Source organism: Acomys minous (genome assembly GCF_964271855.1).
Source record: "Acomys minous genome assembly, chromosome: 2".
NCBI lineage: Eukaryota > Metazoa > Chordata > Mammalia > Rodentia > Muridae > Acomys > Acomys minous.
In genome coordinates this window covers 63,772,411-63,793,472 of record NC_140484.1, presented here as the reverse complement: position 1 = coordinate 63,793,472, position 21,062 = coordinate 63,772,411, and the positions used below count along the sequence as shown (strand labels likewise).

The 21,062-nt window shown below is 48.7% G+C and overlaps 1 protein-coding gene across 2 annotated transcripts in view; it reads left to right on the top strand.

The window, feature by feature from the left end:
• The window catches only part of DOCK1 (dedicator of cytokinesis 1), a 502,641-nt gene that overhangs the window by 479,242 nt on the left and 2,337 nt on the right, over nt 1-21,062 (top strand). For both annotated transcript variants that reach the window (XM_084751055.1, XM_084751054.1), the window contains exons 47-51: nt 2,113-2,250; nt 8,691-8,836; nt 12,629-12,827; nt 16,542-16,695; nt 17,915-18,066. In XM_084751055.1, coding sequence (XP_084607181.1) covers nt 2,113-2,250; nt 8,691-8,836; nt 12,629-12,827; nt 16,542-16,695; nt 17,915-18,066 — 789 coding nt within the window. The remainder of the gene's footprint in view (nt 1-2,112; nt 2,251-8,690; nt 8,837-12,628; nt 12,828-16,541; nt 16,696-17,914; nt 18,067-21,062) is intronic.

Genomic DNA, 21,062 nt, shown 5'->3' with positions numbered 1-21,062 from the left:
TTAGAAACAACAAATTCCCAAATGTACCCATGGTGACTCTGTGGCAATGTTGTGGCAATCCTGAATAGAGTTAGGAATCTGCCTGCCAAAGATATTTTAAACACATAGAATAAAAGGGCCTCCAAAGACCATTTCAGGCCTTCGGTCTATGGCGTCTCTTTGTATATTCAGCACCTCATAAGTTGGACTGAGCTCCACAGAATGGCATCTCCTTTTCTTCCATTTAGAATCACAGCTGCAGCTCAGCTCCAGAGAGACACGGAAGCTGCGGCCGAAGCCTATCCTGTGAGAAGGCTTCTTCTGCTCAGGGTCAGGGAGGGGTGAGAGCAGTGGGTTCTCCCACCTTGTAAGGCTCACCAGCCAAACCACAGGTCCCAGCAATCCCAGTGCCAACAAAGGGTCTCAAGGCTCCTTCTCATCCATCAAGTAGTCTCCTTGAGACAGAGAATAATTTTATCACCACCCACACCCCCAACCGTCACCACCACCGTCACCACAAACGCCAGGATGATTGGACCGCATTTTGCACATTCGAGGCAGCCATTCTAAATCAGAACTGCTCTTAGCATCTAGAGTGACTGTGGTTTCACACAGAGACAGCTTCCCACACGTGCTTGCCTCTCCCCCCTTCTACAGGCAAGACACTTGCCATGCCAGAGCAAAGACGTCCCAGCATGCCTTTGTCATCCCAACCCCCACCCCTGGCCCATCCCTTTTCCCCCTCCTCCGCTCACCTTTCCCCCTCCCCCCATCCCTTACCCTCCCTTCCCCCTTCCCCCACCCCGTCCCTTCCCCCACTCAGCCAGAAGCAAAAGACTAACAGTGAATCATTTTTAAGTCTGGTCCTGGGTGCAGGGTGGCAAGCCCTGGGGGAACTGCCGTCTGCATGAGGAATTCATGCGAGATAAGCAAACACCTTGTCTGTTTTGAAAAGCTCACCTGCACATGGGCCTTGTGCAGAAATGGATAGCTAGCAAGTAGCTTGCGCCTTGGGTTTCGGCCCAGCTGTCAGCAAACAAAGTTTTGTGCCTGTGCCCCGTGAGCAGGCTGGGTGCTCTGAGTATGGGGGGTGTTCGTGTGGCCCTCCTTCCCTGGAGTACAAGAGAGGCAGCAGCTGTGTGCTATAAATGGAAACGGATATAGCTCTTGCGTTGATTCATCTTGCTAAGATTCCTTGAGTTTGTTCACATGAAATTCGATTGTGTACTTATTATCCCTCTCACTAATAAATATGCTGGTTCAGATTGGTATTCTATCTTATTAGAGAAACCTGATTTTAATCAGTATTTTTATTTAATTATAAATCATTAAGAGGAAGACTCTTAGCTTGATTGCATTTAAGACTGACTAACTTCCAGTGCGGGTACTAGGGGAGAAGCAGAGACCAGAGACAAAGTGGAGCCTGCTCCCATGCCCACCCACTAGCTGCAACCCCTCCAGGGGTCTCTGCCACCGAGAGAATGGAAATGTCACGTGTGACGGTTTTAAAGGTCAGCGTCATTTCTACTGTCGGAAGTGAAGTGTTGGCACAGATATCTTGTGACAGTAGTGTCAGCAGAGAAGCGATTATTTTTGGTTTTAAGGGAGGATAAATTTAGTTTTCCTTTCCATAATAAGAATATCCATCAGGACTTATAGATCGCCTATAATTGGATTGTTATGTTTGGGGTAGGCTTCTCAATTGCCTATAAATACAATCTTCTCAGCTGATAAATGGGCCCTGGCATGACCTTTTGCTACCAGACACGGTACATGTGAACACATTCAAAGCACAACTGTCCCCAGTCTCCAGTGAGGAACACCCATGTAGAGTCTGTCCTGGCTCTGAGTGGGTGACAAGACACCTCCCACGAAGTAACAGAGTGCCCATCCTGTGAAGTGCTCCACCCTGCCTGGACATGGCCCCCTCAAAAGCCAGGCACCTCTTATTTAAACATTTCCATCTCTGGGCAGGCGGGGGTCAACCTGCCTGCTGATGAGTTTAATCAGTCACTCTGATTTGGGGCACAAAAGCAGGTGCAGCAAGCCTGCTGTTGATCCCTCCTGTTGCGTATCGCTCCATCTTAAACCTGTTCCCCCTCCAAGTCAAGAACACCAACCTGTGCTTTTCAGATTCCATTTTTGGCTGAAGGGATCCGGATCCATGGAGACAAAGTCACAGAGGCACTGAGGCCCTTCCACGAGCGCATGGAAGCCTGCTTCAAGCAGCTGAAGGAAAAAGTAGAAAAGCAATATGGCGTCCGGACCATGGTAAGTGGACAGGTCACAGAAAAGGAGTGTCCCATTGGAGCCGAGGGCCTGGGGTCTCTGGCCCTGCTCCTAGTAATGCCTGCTAGGAAATGGGATGTTAGGGACCTCAGCCTCCCTATCAGCATTCTTTATGAGGTTTAATAATTACTGAACACCTCATTCATCCTCTCTGAATAGTGTGCTGTTTAGGTTGCTGCAGTCTAGGAGTCTTGATAGAGCTAGTTAAGGAATTAAAGGGGAGGAAAGAATCTGGAGTGTGACAGCAGTGGAGAAATCTTGGAACACAACCAACATGAGCACCAGAATCAGCAATTGAAGAAAAGCAATTTATGAGGCAGGGGGTGAGGAAATACATACCTGCAGCAGAGTCACAGGAAGACCCTCTGCAAAGCAGACAGGGAACTCAGGAAGCCAAAAGCCCAATCTCTTCTCAAGCTGGAGTTTTTTAGGTCTTAGAAGAGACTTCTTCCCCTAAGTTTGAGCTGGTCAGTTTGAAGAAAAGATGCCTGATTGGTCCCAAACTGTTGTATCCTGATCAACCCTTGAACTTGTTGAATCAGTCTATAGAGGTGTGGTGGGGTGGGGTGGGGGAGGGGGATGCTGTTGGAGGTAGAAAAAAGCCTGCAAGTCCTTTGTTAATAAACTCTCAGGCTTTTGTCTCAGGTCAGGTGGGTGAGAATTAAGCCAGTCTGGGAAGTTTGCCTCTTTACTACCCAGTTATGACCCTTTTCCTACCTGTCTGCCTTCCAGGGAGTCTGGCTAACTCCCATGCTTTCAAGGTCATGGAGAAATTTCACAGAAGTCTGTGGGACTCAGTGAGTTACAGAGCTCATGCCTCCAGACATCCCCCCCACCCCCGACCCACACAGAGCTGCATAGCGCTCAGGCAATAGTATCCCAAAGCAGAGATGGAGTCAGTGCCTAGCTCGCGGTCAGTGCCTAGCTCGGGGTCAACACTGAAGCCTAAGAACTATGGCCAGTGACCGCATGGAGGTGATAGCTTTGCTAGTAGCAAGCTTTCCTTGAAAGCGTCAAGACCAAAGTCCAGTTTCCCATAATGTCATGTAAAATAAAATACACCCAGGTATGATGGCACACACATGTAATCCCAATGCTTGGCAAGCAGAGACATGCAGGTCCCTGGAAGTCACTGGCCACCGGCCCTTCCTATTTGGAGAGCTCTAGGCAAGGTGAGAGACCTTGTCTCAGAGTACAAGGTGGACTGCACCCGAGAGAAATATACCTGAGCTTGTCTTTTGACCTCCACATGCATGTTACCCACCATCATACACACACACACATACACACACACACACACACACCATGGCCAGGAAGGGGGAAGAGATGAGTTACTGACTTTCTCAATTGTTGCTAAAGTTTTAGCTGTTGAAGGTAGAGATGGTAGAAATGATCCAGGCTGGGAGGCGAACATGGGTTTGAGTGGCAGGCCAGAGACCAGCACACACAAAAACATGCATTTGACAGAAGAGCACTGAAGGCTGCAGTTGGGATGGCAAGCAGCCTCCAGGAGCCTGATGCACCACTCAGGGGCAGAGGGTTGTGCTCTAGACATGGGCCTGAGCAGCTTTGGTGATGAGTTCCTGAAAAATTCTTGGACTAGGGCTGGGGTCAGAAGTGTGGCAGATAGGCAGCTGTGATTCTCAGCAATGCGAAGAGCCCTGCAGATGTACTCTTATAGACAAGCCCCCACTGAGCATGGCTAATGGTGGAGCCAGCATCTCCAATCCCAGAGGTCAGTGCTTTGTCAGGGACCCAGCAGGACATGAGCCTGACAGAAAAAAATGATCTTGCAAACCCAGCAGACAAGAGTCTGAGACTGACAGCCCAGTAAGAGCCCCTGCAGGTAAACAGCAAGGATACAGGGTGCCTCCCCCTGCTGTTTTGAAGGACCCTTCTGCAAATCAGAATCCTTGAGCTGTGCTATTGATAGCTTGGAGCCTTCAGCTTGTCACCATTAGAGTTGAGTGGCCAAAGGTTTGTGGCTGTGTCAGAAGACAGCTCTCCCGAAGTTTCATGCAGTTTTGAAGGCATTTCTAAGAAATGCGCACTTAGCTGGGCGAGGTAGCCCACACCTATAATCCCAGTACTCAGGGAGGCAGAGGCAGGTGGATTTATGTGAGTTCAAGGCCAGCCTGGCCTAAAAAACAAGTCCAGCACAGCCAAAGCTACACAGAGAAACCTTGCCTCCTAAAAGCAAAGAGAAAAAGAAACAAGGAGGGGGAGGGGAGGGTAGGAGGAAAGCGCTTTTGCAGGCTCCAGGTTTTTAAAGTAAGTGCAGAGCTTCCTGCTTTATCATTAAATGCATCTTCCACAATTAAAGAAACCTATTGACCTTGACCGTCAAGTTTACACCTCTCCTCTGCTGTGAAATATCACTCAGAAAGCTTGTTGCCGGGCATAGGTCAAAATAGAAAGCCAGGGCAGGGAGGTGGGGGTGCTGTGTGATGTTGGGGTTGGGGGACACAGGGGACTTACAAAGATTATGAGCATCTTTTTAAGCACCTTTCCCTTGTACCTTGGCACCCATCCTTGGCTAAAGACAAGTAATTTTGGCATCACCTTCTCCAAATGTCATGCTTCACTTGGTGGGGGCCGCCAGACGTCCTCTCCAGGGGCAGTGAGGCGCGATCTGGAGACAGACTTCGGGGAGCATTTGCACTCATGGGTACTGTGATGCAGGAAGCAACCTCTATCCTACTCCATCCCGGGGCCCAGAGTGAGGCTCTGCAGCCAGCCTTTCTGGGTAGACGGTGGCTCAGGCTGCAGCCTGACATTCTGTGAAAAATGTGTTCATAAGGGCAGCCTGGAACGCACCTGTCTTATCACCTACTTTGGAAACCTACAAGCATCCCAGAATACTTTGAGAAGCAATATCATATCATCCTCTTTCCAAAAGGATAGGCTTTTTAATTAATTAATTAATTAAAACCTACAGAAAGGACATAAACCTTTTTGTCAGTGTTTCTGAGCCAGCCTAAGCCAAGAAGCACTGGACTCTCCCTGACTGCATAATGTGCGGGCCTCTCCAGCTTGCTCTTCTCAGCAGTCTGTTTGGTTGATTCTGGAAATCTGAGGAAACACTGCTTCCTCATAAACACTGAGCAGACTCCCAGAATGGAAGCACCAAGCATTCGTCTCTATCTTTACTGCCCCACAGCCTGCGAGGGCATCTGTTTTCACCTCCACACGTATGAAACCTTTTTCTGTTTCTTTGTCCCTCTTGTCCTCTTGCTCATCTCTGATGAGGGCCAGGGAAACCTCGCTTAGCTCTGCTCTCTTTCCTCCACCCCTCTCCTCACGTGAACCAAACCAGTGTTCAGAACAGGTGCTGGTTGGAGCTCCGAGCCTGTCTCTCCAGGTGGCCCCTACTAGTTCTTTGTGGGGAGCCCTCCATCCCATAGCCCAGTACTTCAGTGTTCTGTGCATCAGCTGCAGAGTCCAGTCATCAATCCCTCATCCTGGCTCTGATGGCATCTCCAGGGTACTCCTGGGCCACTCTACCTAGTGGGAGATTCAGACCAGGCCCCTGTGCCAGGAATGCTCCTCAAGGCTTCAAACCTGGCTCCCTTCAAGGGCAACATGATGCCTGAGTATCCAGTCCACAGCTGCCATTTAAGTAACACAAAATGCACCTACTTTTTTTCCCTTCCTCGTGAACTCACCCAGTTCCAGTCCCCTGTCTGTGACTCCATGCAGTCAAACACTCATGGGCACAGTTGGAAAGTATACTTCAGCCAAGGGGCAAAGATGCAAAGTTCAGCTACAGGACAGGGCCTGAGGGGCACTCTGGCTAGGAAGACGAAAATAAATTGTCTGTGCAGATACCAAGGCAACAGGACAAGCATGAAAGAAGCTGCAGCCAGCCTTGTACCAAGTCTTACAGCCCTCATGTGCAATCTCTGTTAATCCTCACGAAGGACTCACAGTGGGAAGAGTACTCTCTGCAAGCCCCTACAGTAGTTCACTATAGTTCCTTGTTTTACACTCAATCACACAGTTGGTGTTAGAGACAAAGATCTAGCCTGTTCTAACACCCTATGCCTAACCTGTTTGCCCCTGTGACTAGAACAGGCTGGCAGCAAGGCACTCCTCTTATCATGGCCTGAAGCTCCCTGTTGGTCCTGGGTGAGACTCTAATTACTTCAGATGGAACAAATGAAAGTCCTCTTAGTTCTAGAAATCTGAGGTTCTACTCAGTGAAGAAGTGAGACAAAGGGACCAGAAGACCCCACAGCGCCCCCCCCCACCCCAATGAGTGCCCTGTAAATACAAGCGCCCCTTGTTGCCTGGATCCTTCCCCTGACCTCCTTCTTCTCTTATACGTCCCAATGCATGCATGTTGGTTACCGTGCCAGCCCTTGCTGGTTGACATTAGGAAGCCTGTCCTCTCAAAAGCTGAGGGTGGCTTTACCTGGTCTTTGTCCCCCCTCTGCTGCCCAGCAGTCTCCTTCTGTGCTTGAGCACCTGTTTATGAGCACCCATGTCTTCTGGGAAGACCACTGCATCATGGACATAGCAACACACAGGCTGGATGTTCTCAGGAATGGGCACATAATACTAGGACAACCCCCGACCCACATACCAAGGAGGTCAAGCTTCTACCCAGCTGTTGGCTTAGCATTGTCTCCTTGGCTGTGCCTCCACCCCCACCCCACGCCACCCCACCCCCCTGTTGACTTAGCATTGTCTCCTTGGCTGTGCCCCCTCCCTGCCACCACCACCACCACCACCACCCCCGCCTCCCAAGTGGTGGTGAAACGCAAGGCAGCATCCCCTCCCCCAAGTTTCAGAAGCCAACAGAGCCTTACTGTCTTTTCCCAAACTGTATGCCAAACGGACAGCAGCAGAGTCAAGCTTGAAGTGCTTTCAGTGGAGTCAGGAAGGCTGTCCCTGCCTAGCTAGGGAGGTGTTCAGAGATGTAATCACCTTCCCCACTGATCCTCCACCTCTAGCCTTGTGGCAGGATGACCAAAGATGACGGTGTGCATTTGAGAAGGCCAGGCACATGACCAGGTCTCATTGGAAACATAAAGTGAATCAAAGCGTCTTACCCGCTGGCCTCAGAGATGCCAAAAAATAGATAGCATCCCAGGGATGGGGCTTGGGTGGCGGGTGATGAGCGGGTCAGCATGGACTTAGACAGAACGCTGGGAATCAGTGGGAAAAACAAAGACAAATAGCTGCATCCCTGGGTCTACTCCAAGGCGGAGGGGAGACCTACAAGGTCGTTCTGCATACCAGCAGCGTTTCAGGAAGAATGAGAAGAGGATGTGGTATAGACACCAAGTTTCCAGGTGTAGAAAACACGTCTGCACATGGGGAGAATCTCCAAGACACCCCATGCCTTGTAACTTCCACCCAATAGCCGATTAATCCTCGTGGATGTCCATGGAGATGCCCACTGGCACCTTCACTGGTGCTAAGTTCAAGACTCAGTGCTTGCAAACCCCAGATGCTGATTGCCTTGAGCCAGTGGCCTGCACTGCACCAGGACTCACTGTCCATTTTGTCAATAAAGTTTTATTAGCAGAGAGCCACACCCCTTTCTGCATCATATGTAAATCAACACTTCGCTACCTCCAAGAGCTGGGACTGCGCTACAGACCGTCTTTGTGACATGCCCTGGCCCTGAGGTGATGTAGGGAGGCTGCTACAACACAAGGGGAGTGGCACACAGAGATGTGATTTCTGTCAGCCCAAGGAAAGTGTTTGTGAAGCAGCTGTGGTCCAGATGTGCCAACATCTGGCTTCAGGCTCAGGTACACTGGTGTGTCCTAGCTAATTAGGTGGAGATGCATGCCACATCCCGTTGGAGTTGGTTTTTTTTTTTAATTGTCAAAGAGAGACTAGAAAATTCCCCATCGTGAATGTTTTCTTGGAATGTGTCATTGGTCCTTTCTGTAGGAAAGGGGAGACCCACAGCTTGGCCCAGGCTTCTCTTCTGTTACTCTCACTCACATGGGCAAATCAACCTCTAGTGTGGGGAGACAGCCTCTGCAGTGAGGGCTTTGAGCCAATATAGGCCTGTGAGTCTGGACATCTGACCCAGGTATTAATGTGCAGAATAACTAAGATCATACAAAGATCGTACACATCTTTAGTCACTTTCTAGATGCACATTGGATTAAACCTCCTGGTGAGTAGCACCACTGTAGGACAGATTGATGTATCTTGGAGAAGAAAATTATATTTAAAATAAAAGGGCCAAGAAGGTTCTTTCTGGTATTCTTTTCAGTTGAGTCGGGTCCCAAAAAAAATGTTGAAATTGTCTGCATTGTTTCCCTCAGCTCAGAACAAGAAAGGAAATGGTTTATGAAGTGTGGATCTGTGTGGCCTTGAGCCCACGTTGCTGAGGCTGTTCCAGCAGAGGAATCTGGCCACAATGGCCCAGGTGTTAACACATTTTCTTCCTCTCTCAGCCCTCAGGCCTGGATGACAGGAGAGGCAGCCGTCCACGTTCCATGGTGCGGTCCTTCACCATGCCATCATCCTCCCGGCCCCTGTCGGTGGCTTCCGTCTCTTCCCTCTCCTCTGACAGCAACCCTTCCAGGCCAGGCTCTGATGGGTGAGTGGGCTCAGCAGCTGGGAATCCGTGGAGGGAAGGATGGGCACCTCATGGGGTGCCACCAGTACCCTGAGATTGCTTAGCACCCCTGGACATGCTGTTTTAGAAATGGAGCCTCTCCAAGACACTTCACTTGTGGTGCCCACTACCACAATGGAGGCCTTGTGGTTACTGTGAAATACTTCCCTCTGGGTGGTATTACCACAAAGTGTCCATCGAACCTTGAAACTTCTGTGAGCATTTAATTTTCCATGTGTCTCAACACCTCCACTGTCCCTACCATGGAAAGAGGGAGAGAGAGAGAGAGAGAGAGAGAGAGAGAGAGAGAGAGAGAGAGAGAGAGAGAGAGAAAGAGAAAGAGAAAGAGAAGCCTTGGCTGTCCCAGACTAACTTTGTAGACCAGGCTGGCCTTGAACTCACAGTGATCCACCTGCCTCTGCCTCCGGAGTGCTGGGATTAAAGATGTGTGCCACCACACCTGGCGCATGTTTATTTCTAATAAAGATTGTTACTTTTTTAAAACGATTTTTATTTTATGTATATATGTCCACCACATGCATGCCTAGTACCCACAGAGGCCAGAAGAGGGCATCATATCTTCCAGAAGTGGAGTTGTAGGTGACTATAAAGCACCATTTGGGTGCTGGAATTGAACCCCCCCCCCCCCGTCACACACATACACACCCACACACACACACCATTAATTCATTATAAAAAGCAAAGTATTTAAGTATTCATACGTTCACACTGTTGCACAGACACCCACCCCATGAACTCTTTCATCTTACGAAATTGAACTTCACACCACTAAACCACACCTTGCATTCCCTTCTTTCAGAACAGCCAGTAACAGCCACTCTACTTTCTGCCACTGAGTTTACCGAGTCCAGCGCACATAACAGAGGCTGTAGGCTACCTTTGTTCTGCAAGGCCATCTTAGAGATCCCCTCATAGGAACTAAAAGGAAACATGAACCTTCTAAATTGCAAGCTAAGTAACCCCTGTGACTCCTCAGTGAGGCTTGGACATTCACTAAGACTGTTGCAAAGACCACCTTGATGCTTGTTTTTTTTTCCTTTTATTTTTGAGGGCCAAACCATGTAAAATTTCTTATTATGCGAAGAGATAAAATTTTCACATACAGAAAACACATCAGAGCAGACCTTCTGAGCGTTTAGTTTTGCACGTTTGTGTCTTTATCCTAGCCCTTTTAGTTGACAACGCATCACTATCAAACCTGAAGGCTCCTGGCCCTTGTGGTATGCCGGCACAGAGTCTTCCAGAGAATATGAGGGACGCATCAGTTCTAAGTGCCCTTTCTTGCCAGCAACTGGTGTGCCTGATGGAGAACTGCAAGAGCTTCCCATGTTCTTTTCTTAACAGTAATTTTTATCCGTGCCTGATATTTAGGCCAAACCCATATGGAAATTCTCCACTTAGAGGTGTTTAAATCATATGTGCCTGTCACTTAGAACAAGATGACTAAAGAAATTTAATGCGGCGTCCCTTCAAGAGAATCCCCAGGCTAGTTAGGAAGAAGGTTTTATATTCCTGAGAACACAGGGGTTAGGTGGAAATTGATGGAGAGGTTTTAGATGGAGTGGTGTATTACAGTCAGCTCACCCAGGAGGCGTTTGTTCAACCTTTAACTGCAAAGTGTCTCTATTAGAATCTGGAGTCACGTTCATTCTTGGGTTTCCACGCTTTGCTGTCTGACTAATGTGGACAGCATGAGGCTTAATCTCAAATGGTACAGGTTACATGCATAATAAAGATCATCCTGGCTGCAGTGGCCCCTGCTAAGGCAAAAAAATGCACAGCTACCTGTCTTTCTTGGATTCCGTGAATGCTCACCAGGGCAGAAGGCAGAGTTCTCATAGGGTCCAAAGGAGACTACAAATCCTCCTATTGCCTATTTAAATTGTCTCAAGTTTAGAAAAACCTAGAATAAAGTGATGACATTTCTTATTGTTTATTTTTTTATTGTCCACCTGCTAGGGACCAAATGTTTAAATACATGAGCCTTTGGGGGGACATTTTTTTCTTTCAAACCTCCAAACTATTCATGGTTAAAGTCCAGGGCTGCTGTGTGTATCACCAATCATTTTTAATGCTTTTATTTAATTTTTATTTTGGGAACTTTTCAGACATGTAGAAGGTGGACTAAATAGTATCATGGCATGTCTTACCCCAGCAACCAACCTTCACATTACAAACTGTCTTCCCACCTACTTTCCTCCTGTATCCCACCTACTCCCAACCTCATCTTTATTCCGTAGCAAGTCGTAAGCATCGTATCCTGTCACCTGCTGATGTTTTGAGCATAGCTGTATACTCTAACGTCTCATAAAATATTGACCTGATGAATTCCAAATCACTATGGCATTGGTATCAATTTCTCATTTTTTTAAGCATCATATTTTTATTTTATTATTTTTTACCTTTATGTGTGTGTGTACCTGCATGAATACAAGCATGCCCATGCCACTGCAAGCATGTAGCCATCAGAGGACCACCTCACCTGTGGTCACCTCACCTTCCACCTCCTTTGACACGTGACCTCTTTTTGTTGTTCATTGCTGTGCATACCAGCCCAGCTGCCCCTGGACTTCTTCTAGGCGTTCTCCTGCCTCTGCTCCCACCTCACTGTTGGAATGCTAAGGCTGTAGATGGGCAGAACCACACCCATCCTCACCTGGGCGCTGTGGATTTGACCTCAGGTCCTCACCACTGCGTGAGAGCTTTACACAGTGCGCCGTCTCCCTGGCCCTACCTCACATTTTTTTTTTAAGTTTGTTTGAAGGTAGAATGAATCAAGTCCTCCTCACCTTGCCCTTCAGTTGATATTATCTCTCTAAGTCTCTCAATCCACTTTTAAAAACCTGTCATTTTCCTTGTAATTTGTTGAGAAGTCCAGATTGCTTACCCTTCTGTGTCTGCACTGAGTTGGTCAGGTTGATTTGTGCCCTGAGGTGTGGGTGTTGTCTAATATGTGTCTGTCTTCCCTATTAACGATGCAGTGGAGCTTGAATCTAGAGGGCTGGTGCAATTCTGGTATGGGCCCAGCTAACCTTATAGGTGGCAATAGGTCTTTCCCTTCAGGGGCATATCAGAGATGATTTTCTCTCTTGGTGGTGTTAACGGCCATTGGTACTCAATGCTCAGATTCAACACCATTACCGTTTAAATAGTAGGCACACCTCATCAGCACTGTTAGACTTGGAGAGGTGACATGTGTATAACGGGGTCCTTGCATTCTGTGGCCTTTATTTCCAGTAGCTATCATATGTTGGGGGGGGGGGGGAGGTTTACACATATATCTTGAGTGTGTGCTCATGTGCACTGCAGTAGTGCTCATGAAGGCCAAAGGACACGATCCAGTGTTGTTCCTAAAGATCAATCTACCCTTGGTATTTTTTGAGACTAGGTCTCTTATTGGCCTGTAGCTCACTAATTTAACTAAGCTGGCTAGCAAGCCAACCTAGACATTTGGCTTTTTCACATGTTTTCTGAGGCTCAAGTTCTTGGGCTTGTATGGCAAACACACAACCAACTAAGCCAGCTCTCCGACATGGCACTTTGCTGGGATGCGTCATCCCTGATGGGTCACAGCACATCCAAAGGCCCCTGCTGCCTTTCTCTTTGAATCTTTTTTTTTTTTTCCTTTTCTTGTAGAAGTCTGTAGTTACCAGCCAGCCTTCTGCACGGTGCCTGACTCTACATATCTCTGCTGGGTAAAGAGCAGTAGCGCTGTCCTGTTAGGACTTTGATTTACATACCTATTTCTTCTAGGTTTGCTCTAGAGCCCCTGCTGCCGAAGAAGATGCACTCCAGGTCCCAGGACAAGTTGGACAAGGACGATCCGGATAAGGAGAAGAAGGACAAGAAGAAGGAGAAAAGGAACAGCAAACACCAAGAGATCTTTGATAAGGAATTCAAGCCCGCTGACGGCTCTCTGCAGCAGTCTGAGGCTGTGATCCTCTCTGAAACGGTAATGTAACTGGAGACAGGAGGAGCTGGGGGGGGGCTGGGGGGGGCTGGAGACAGGAGGAGCTCTGTGTGGTGGGGGTGGGGGTGGGAGAGACGGTGTGGGGGTGTGCCTGGCCCCCACCTAGGCTCCGCATCTAACCGAGAGGTCTGTCAGTTGGATATTATTGAATTTTCGCAAAAAAAAAAAAAAAAAAAAAAAAAAAACCAGCAACGTAAAAGCCCGAGGTCTTCACATCTCTGACCTCAAATAACCCAACAGTCAGAGACACAGAGCCGAGCTCTTTTCTCTAAGGACACCTGCTGTCTTGGCTCTCATTCTCTTTCAGACAGGCTGGATGGGTCAGTCCCCTGCAGGGGCCTTGTGTGTCCGGGCTCCTTATAGCTCTGTTGGACTTGGTGCCCTAATGTCCTACCACCTCAGAGAACAGAAGCACACAGCTTTCACAGACAGTGCTCACTCACGGGTAGCAAATGCCCCCTCTGCCCCTTCTTGACTGACATCTTTAGGCCGCAGTCGCTACCGGAGGGTTATAATCTGCTCAGCTTGGGGGCTGGTGAGATGATTTCATACTTGATGTTCTCAGTTCGATCCCCAGAATCCACATGGCAGAAGAAAGTTAACTCCCACAAGTTGCCCTGTGACCTCCGTACATGTGTGGATGTCACATGTGTGGATACACACAAACATAGGCATGCATCCGTATACAAAATAAGTAAAGCAAATGCGAGCATCCTCTCCTCCCAAGATGAGTCTAGGGCCTAGGCCTCCCAGAAGCACACCATTGTGTTTGGGGCCTACATGTAGAAATGAGGCAGAGAGTATTTCAGAGATAGACAGACAGACATACAGACATACATACATACAGACAGACAGACAGACAGACATCAATGTCTAGAATGACATAATCTCAGCTCCACACCTCCCCTAGACATGGATTCCACTTAACTGGTAGTGACAAAAGCGTGCACCCCTGGGAAGCAGCTCCATTATGGCTGTGATTAAGGGCAGTTTCACCAAAATGCTGAGCCAGGCTAGGCACACTTCTCAACAAGCCATGCTAAAACACATCTGAGGGCACATTCCGGCACCAGCAACTGCCACATAAATGCCACTTGCTCAACTCAAGGTGGAAGGCAGATGTAGGGGCCCAAGCTGTGACATGGCTCAGAAAGCAACTGCCTCTCTGGTGTGTGGACATATGCTCTCACTGGAGCTGGGCTCTGATGTCTCTGTGCAGACCCTGGTGGCCAAGGGCATTGGGTCCAGGAAACACTGGTCAAGGCTGGCATTGAATGCCTGGGCACTGGGCCTCAGGCCATACATGAGAGGATCTGGTGAATAAACCACTCTACATTTTCTGCCCACCATTTCAGAAAGCTGGGCTTCCAGACACCCTCAGGGGCCAAGATCTCCTTTCAGGTTCCACAGCATCCTAACTAGCTGGCTCAGCTTCCTTCTTTGAAATATTTACTCAGGGTCGGGCACTGTGCAGTCCTTCAGACACTTTTTTTTTTTAAGCTCTGTTTTAAGATAATTCAAACTGGGCCTCAGGAAAGTAGAACCAGGTAGCAATAAGACCACAGTTGAACTGTGTGAGAACAAAGCCAAGGGCACAGCAGATGCTGAGCCATCACACTATAATTTCTGTCCTTCCCAGTGATGACCATGTTCCTGGGGCAACACCTGCTAATGACAGGACCAGGTGCACCACCATGTGGGCCTCTCAGATCATAGGAACTTCTCAAGGTCAGAGCATAGAACCTTGACTTTGCCAGGAGTCAGTGCCTGAGGTTCAGAATGGCCAGGGCTGCAGCAGCAGAGTCCTACCCACTGGGGAGGTGTGGTGCAGCCTCTGACACAACTATGTATGTGGAGGCCTCCTCCAAGCTGTGGGCACAGGGGTTGGTGTGGACCCCTGAGAAGGAGCCACACTGGAAAGCGAGTGCATGTTTCATGCTGACTTTAGTGCCCCCTAGTGTTCCCAGGTCTCTAATGTTACTAATGCCCCCCCATAGACCTACATATGTGTGTGTATGTATGTATGTATGTATGTATGTATGTATGTATGTATGTATAAACTGATCTCTCCAGCTTCCCCAAGGTTTCCCTTCTCCCTTTGGGTCTGGGCTCAGCTTCCTTCTTGATTTGCATCCTAAACAATTTCCTAACCTTTAGCTGGGCCTCTCAAAACTGGCTCTCCTGGCTACCGTTTGCATCTCCCGGGAAATCCTCCTGAAGCTTTGTGTTAGGAGCTGGGGGACGGAGAGAAGCTCATCTTCCTTAGAGAGCCAAACTTGGAGCCAGTCCTGACCTCACCTAGTAAAATGATGGGCGTTCCATTTCCACAAAGAAAGGACAGTACTTGGCATGGCACTCATGTCATTTGCACAAAATGGTTCTTCTGATGGGGCCCAGTAGGCTGAAGCTGTGTGCTATTCATTTATCATAGGGACTCTTTCCTGCCCCCGACCTCACCCCTACTTCTGGCTTCAGTAGCTCCAGTCTGGGCTGGCTTTGTGGGTCTCTTCTAAGGTAGATACAACAACCCACTGACTCTTGCCGTTCCCTCTCCTGCAAAGTCAGCTCAGCCCACCCACTGTGCCCCAGGGTTAAGCTGAAGCGCCAAGGCCAGGCCCTCCGGGAGGAGGTAGCCTCTTCTGCTTTTCCACCAGGTTAATAACATTTCTGAATAATCCTACCTCAGAATATGTTGTAATTGCTGGTGTTCCCTGGTGTGAAAGATCTGAGACCAAGCTGTAAGAAATATAGAAATTAAATTTACTGATGTGACAAATGGGGAAAGGGACTTAGGTTGGGAAAGTGAAGTACACCCCAAAAGCACAAGGCCAGCAGGAAGAGGAAAGAAAAGGAACTCCTGCCAGGATAATAACAGCTCAGAGGAGACACTAACCAAAAGGGAAAGGGGACTCCTGCCCTCCTGCTGAGGCCTCTAGACCTCTGTTCCATTCTTGATCCTTTGCGGGAGCATCCCTGATGCTCTCACTAGGTACACAAATAGCTCAAAGCTGGACTCATCCACTTTCACGTAGCCTACAAAGGACTGGGGCCATGGCTCAATGGGCAGAGCGCTTGCCCAGCATGTGTGAGGCCTTGAGTTTGACCCCCAACAACCCATAAGCCCCATGGTGGTGGTACACACTTGTAACTCTAGCATTCAGGAGGTGAAGGCAGTCAGGATCAGGAGTTGAAGATCATAGCAAGCTCCAGGCCAGCCCACCTCCAAAGGCTGGGTTGAGGAGTCATGTCAAGCTCTGTGGTAGTGGGGACAGGCTGCCAGGACAGAGTACTGGACTCTCTGTGAGCAACACAGACAGCAGAAAGTTGTTCTCTGCCAGCTCAAGGTGTGGCTGGGGTTGCCTCCTGCTAAGGTGGTAAGAGATTACGTTCCACATCTCCCCTGGCTCCTGAATTGGCTAGCCATCTTTAGTGTCCTTTGAATTGTAGCAGTGGTACATCTGTTTTTATGTTAGTATGACATTCTTCCTGTTTGCATGCTGTCCAGACCCTCTTAGTTTATAAAGTCTTTTTGGATTAGGGACCGTGCTTCCATCATCTTAACTGGGTCCTTTGCAAAACCCCTCCATCCAGATGAGCTTGTGGGAAACTGGGGTTAGGGCTTCAACCCAGGAATTTGTGGAAGACACAATCAGTCCACATAGACCTTAACTTTGTTCTTTCTGTCCTCCAACATAGATAAGTCCCCTGCGGCCCCAAAGGCCCAAGAGCCAGGTGATCAATGTCATTGGAAGTGAAAGGCGCTTCTCCGTGTCTCCAACGTCACCGTCCTCCCAGCAGACACCCCCACCCGTCACACCAAGAGCCAAGCTCAGCTTCAGCGTTCAGCCCAGTAAGTGGAACTTAAGATTTTGTGCTCCTTGCCCGCCCTCAACCCCCCAACCATGGTGCTTTCTTCAGGACCCGTTCCCCAGCAGCAGACTAAAACTTAGAGGGACATCTGCCATGGGCAGGGAAGTCCCTCAGGTTGAGATGGGAAATCTAGACTTCAGCGTCCCATGCAGAAACCTATCCTCAGTGCTTGAGCTCAGCAAATAGCACAGAACCAAAGCTCGGACCAGAGCCCCTGCCTCAAAAGGAGGCTTGAGAGCCACAGGGTGCAACATATGCTGCGGCGTTGGGGTTCTTCTGTGTCTAGTGGGAAGTACAGTGAAAGAATTGTTGCTTAATACACAGAAGTTTCTACCAGTGATGATAGATGGCTGCACAGTGTCATCAGCCTGTAACCACCACAGGCTCGCACACTAAAGGAGGATTAGATGGCAAGTGTGACATCACATCTGCTTTACCGCAATGGCACATGTACCCAAAGTGCCATGACTGAGGACCACTGCTCTCCAGCTCTATACCAATGCTGGTCTGCCTTGCCGTGTCCCTGTTGTCAGATAACTACAACAAACAAACAAACAAAACAAAAAAACGAAACAAAAACCCCTCCACAACCATACCCGTCAGTGAATGTGTCCATTTTTTGCTCTTTGGTTTAAAAATAAAACATCTTTTCCAAGAATTATCAGCAAACACTGATGAAATTAGCCTATGTTTGTGATCTAACCTCTGTTTATAAACTGCCATTTTTGTCTGCTTTAACAACCCATTTTATATCTCTTGGGCTTTGGAAAGCAATGCCGCTTCCTGTCCTACAATCATGGGATTGCCCTTGTGAGGTGATAGCTGGCTGTGCACCCTAGCGCTGGACTTTACCCAGTGAGCTCTCCCAGTAACAAGGATGGCAGACTGACCATAAAGTCTGCCAGACTTTCAAAGTGGCAGCTGTCCACAGCCCTTGTCACACCAACTCTGCTGATGCTTCCAAGGAGACAGAGGCTCATGGGCAGTAGAATTTACACATGAATTGATATGCCGCTTCAAGCTCTGATACTCTCAGTTTCCTTTCTAGAACATTCCTCCAGGAACTCTGCATTCTCTACTTATCTTTGTGTTCTTTTGGCAAGTGTTTTTCTGTGGAGTGAGAGACAAGTGGAGCCCCAGGAGCCTTCAAGCCCAGGAGACATTTTGGTAACATTGTAACCATTTCGCCATCTTTCCAGGTCTGGAGCTGAATGGCATGGCTGGGCTGGACATAGCCGAGGTCCCACCCCCTCTGCCCCTCAAAGGCAACATGGCAGATTATGGGAATCTGATGGAAAACCAGGATTTGTTGGGCTCACCTACTTCTCCCCCTCCCCCTCCCCCACAGCGGGTAAGTGGAATCTAAACCTTGGGGCCTTAGTTGCTCCCACAACCTTCAGTGATTTTTCCTTGGGCCCATGAGGAAACAAACAAACAAACAAACAAACAAACAAAAAAACCCAGTCAGGAAGGACCTGGATTTGGTTTTGAGAGAAGAGTTGAGGAGTGAGGACTGAGGTGTACACACACCATCTGTGATCCTGCGTCTTAGCTCTAGCTGCAGGTGACCCCACCTCCCGCACAGTACTGCAGCCGTTCCCATTGCTGGCCTTGCCCTGAAGCCATTCCAATGGAGGCTGATCTTTGAGCTGATGCCAAGAGGTTTGTCTGACTGCACTGAAGTGAGGGATTGTTCCAGAGGGGAGGCCTCCTCTGTTTCCCACCATCGTGGCTCTGTAGTTCCTTTGGGCAGTGTTGCCCTCAAACTGACAGGTCCCTGGTGGCCACAGGTACTTGCTGCCCAGAGAGTCCACAGAAGGGATCTACACAGGTGCAGAGACTACACATCCCACCTCACTGTTTCAACGGCCCTCAAAAGTGCCGCTCAAAGTCTTGCTTCAAGGTTCCGGCCTGGCTTCTTCTAGTAGCTCAGGAGCAGCCGGCTTGAACCCTCTTCAGCAATGATACCCAGGCGGGGCCCCACCAGGCACTGTTTTAAAGTCACTCATCACATCTAATGTGCTCCCTGCTGCACAGCCTCAGGCCAGCTTGCTAGTGCAAGCAGCAGAGAAAAGTCCTAAATGCCACACTGCCCTGGGTCCTCACAGCTGCTGTCATGCGTTGCTCGGGCCCTGTGGCCCTGTCCCATTCTCTTGTTTAGACCTCAAAAGTGAGTAGAGAAGGTAAGCTCAGGGAAGAGACACAGTACGATTTATACAATCACGGCAGAAATGTCCTCTCCAAAGTCCCCATTCCCAGTGATATCAACTCAAGCTGAACAATAAAACACCCTGGTCCACATTTGTATAGCTTGGCCATAGTTTTTGTTATTCAGCCTCCATGTAGTTATGATACAACCACCAGAGCCCCTAAGAGCCCTGATGAGGTGAGATTTGCTAGTGGCTACCACAGGCACGAGGATTCTCTTTTTCCTTCAGTCAGAATTTAAAAATAAATTCCTCATGCTGTTTCTTTTTCTTTCTTGGGGGAGGCTTTTTTGCTGGGTGCTCTGCAAACCTCTTTTCTTCCCTTGTGACAGCAATAAGAGAGGGTCAGGGCTATGGTGCAGTAGGGTAAATGCTTGCCATGCAAGTGATAGGACCTAGGTTCAGTCCTCCGGAACCCACGTAAGAATGCCAGGCTTGTTGGTGGGCACCTGTCATCCTAGCACAAGGGAGGCCGGAAGGTCCCTGAAGCTCACTGGCCAACCATGACAGCTAAATTGGTGAGCGCTAGGTTCAGGGAACAATCTTGTCAGGTGACTCAGGAAGGTGCCTGAGATTGACCTCTGGCTGCCACATGCATGTTCAGACACATACGTTCGCAGCAGCATGTGTCTAGACACATACAGACAGGCATGTGCATATACAAAAAGAAAATAGTGAGGGAAGAGAGCCCTCATGAACTGCATTTGATTGTTCCTGTAAGGAAACTAAAACACGCTGTAGGACTTTTTCTCTGATGTGCAAAGGACAAGTGGGCATCTCTTCTAAGCCAGTGTCATTTATGTAGGCAAAGGTGCCCCTAGAGACATCAGCTGGGGAGCTGGCCCTCTGACAAGGTGTGCCCAAAGGACCAGAGGTCTCACACAGCTCAGAAATGTAAGCTTGACGTCTTCAGCACAAAAGGAGACCCAGGGAGCCTGGAGGAGAGGAACCCCTACTTTCTTAGGGTCGTGCATCCTATTTAGTTGATTATATCCTTATTTTATTAGAAAAGTAAAAATACCCCCCAGATCCTCTTTCAGTCTGAAAACTGGACTCGGAAGTGTGAACATATATGCAGGACAGGCAGATGCATCGTCCTGAGTTGTCGTGTCACTTGTGATTAAGTGAAGCTCCGGCCTGCCCTAGCTTCGCTTCAGTTTTATAAAGCGAGTGCAAATTCCGTTAGATTAATTACCCAACTCTCTTTGCAATTTGGTTCTGGTTTAATTTGCAGCCTGAGCTCAAGTTTGGGTGACAGGCCGGTGGTTAGCGCGTCATAATTAGTGAAGGCGTCTTCTCAGGTGCCTCCCTCTGCACAGGCTCTGAGAGCCGTTTTTGGATAATGATCGCTCATCTGCTATGGGAGGTGATCGATAGCCTCCCGTCACTCTCATCGATCGGCCTCAGGCTTGTCGGTGACTCTATCTCTAGTTGTTGCCATTTGAAGCTGTCATTCATTTCAGAATGGCTCATATGACCAGCCATGTGAGCTATCATTTTGCTCAATGGTAGTAAACCCAGCATTCTCCTGCTTGGTATTAAGGGCACCTCTGGCATCTAACACTATATTCTCCTCAGACTGTGTTGGTCCTGCCTGCAGTTACTCTCTGTTGGATGTCACAGTCACCATAAGCTCTCGCCTATAAACACGCCTACAATGGATGTTTTCAGGCCATCAAATGCGTGTCTCTTTTCACAGTTCACACCAGCCTTAAAAAGACTTACAGATGTGCTCTTCACGTTCCCTTGGTGTGTGTGTGTGTGTGTGTGTGTGTGTGTGTGTGTGTGTGTGTGTAATGGGGTATCTATGTGTATGTGGGGTCTATGTGTGTGTGTGTATAGGTGCATATGGACATTTATGCATCTGCATGTGAAAGCCAGCTGTTTAACATCTGGTGTCTTCCTCCTTACTCACTCTCCATTTTACTGTTTGAGAAAGGTCTCTCGCTAAACCTGAATCTTGTTGATTGGGCTAGCCTGGTTGGCCAGCAACAGCCAGGAATCCTGTCCCTAGGTAGGGACTATAGTCTGGCCTTGCTGTGCCCAGTTTTTTGCATGGATTCTGGGGACCTGCACTCAGGTCCTTAGGCTTGCATGACAGGAACTTCTCAACTGAGCCAGCTCCCAAGGCCACCCCTTC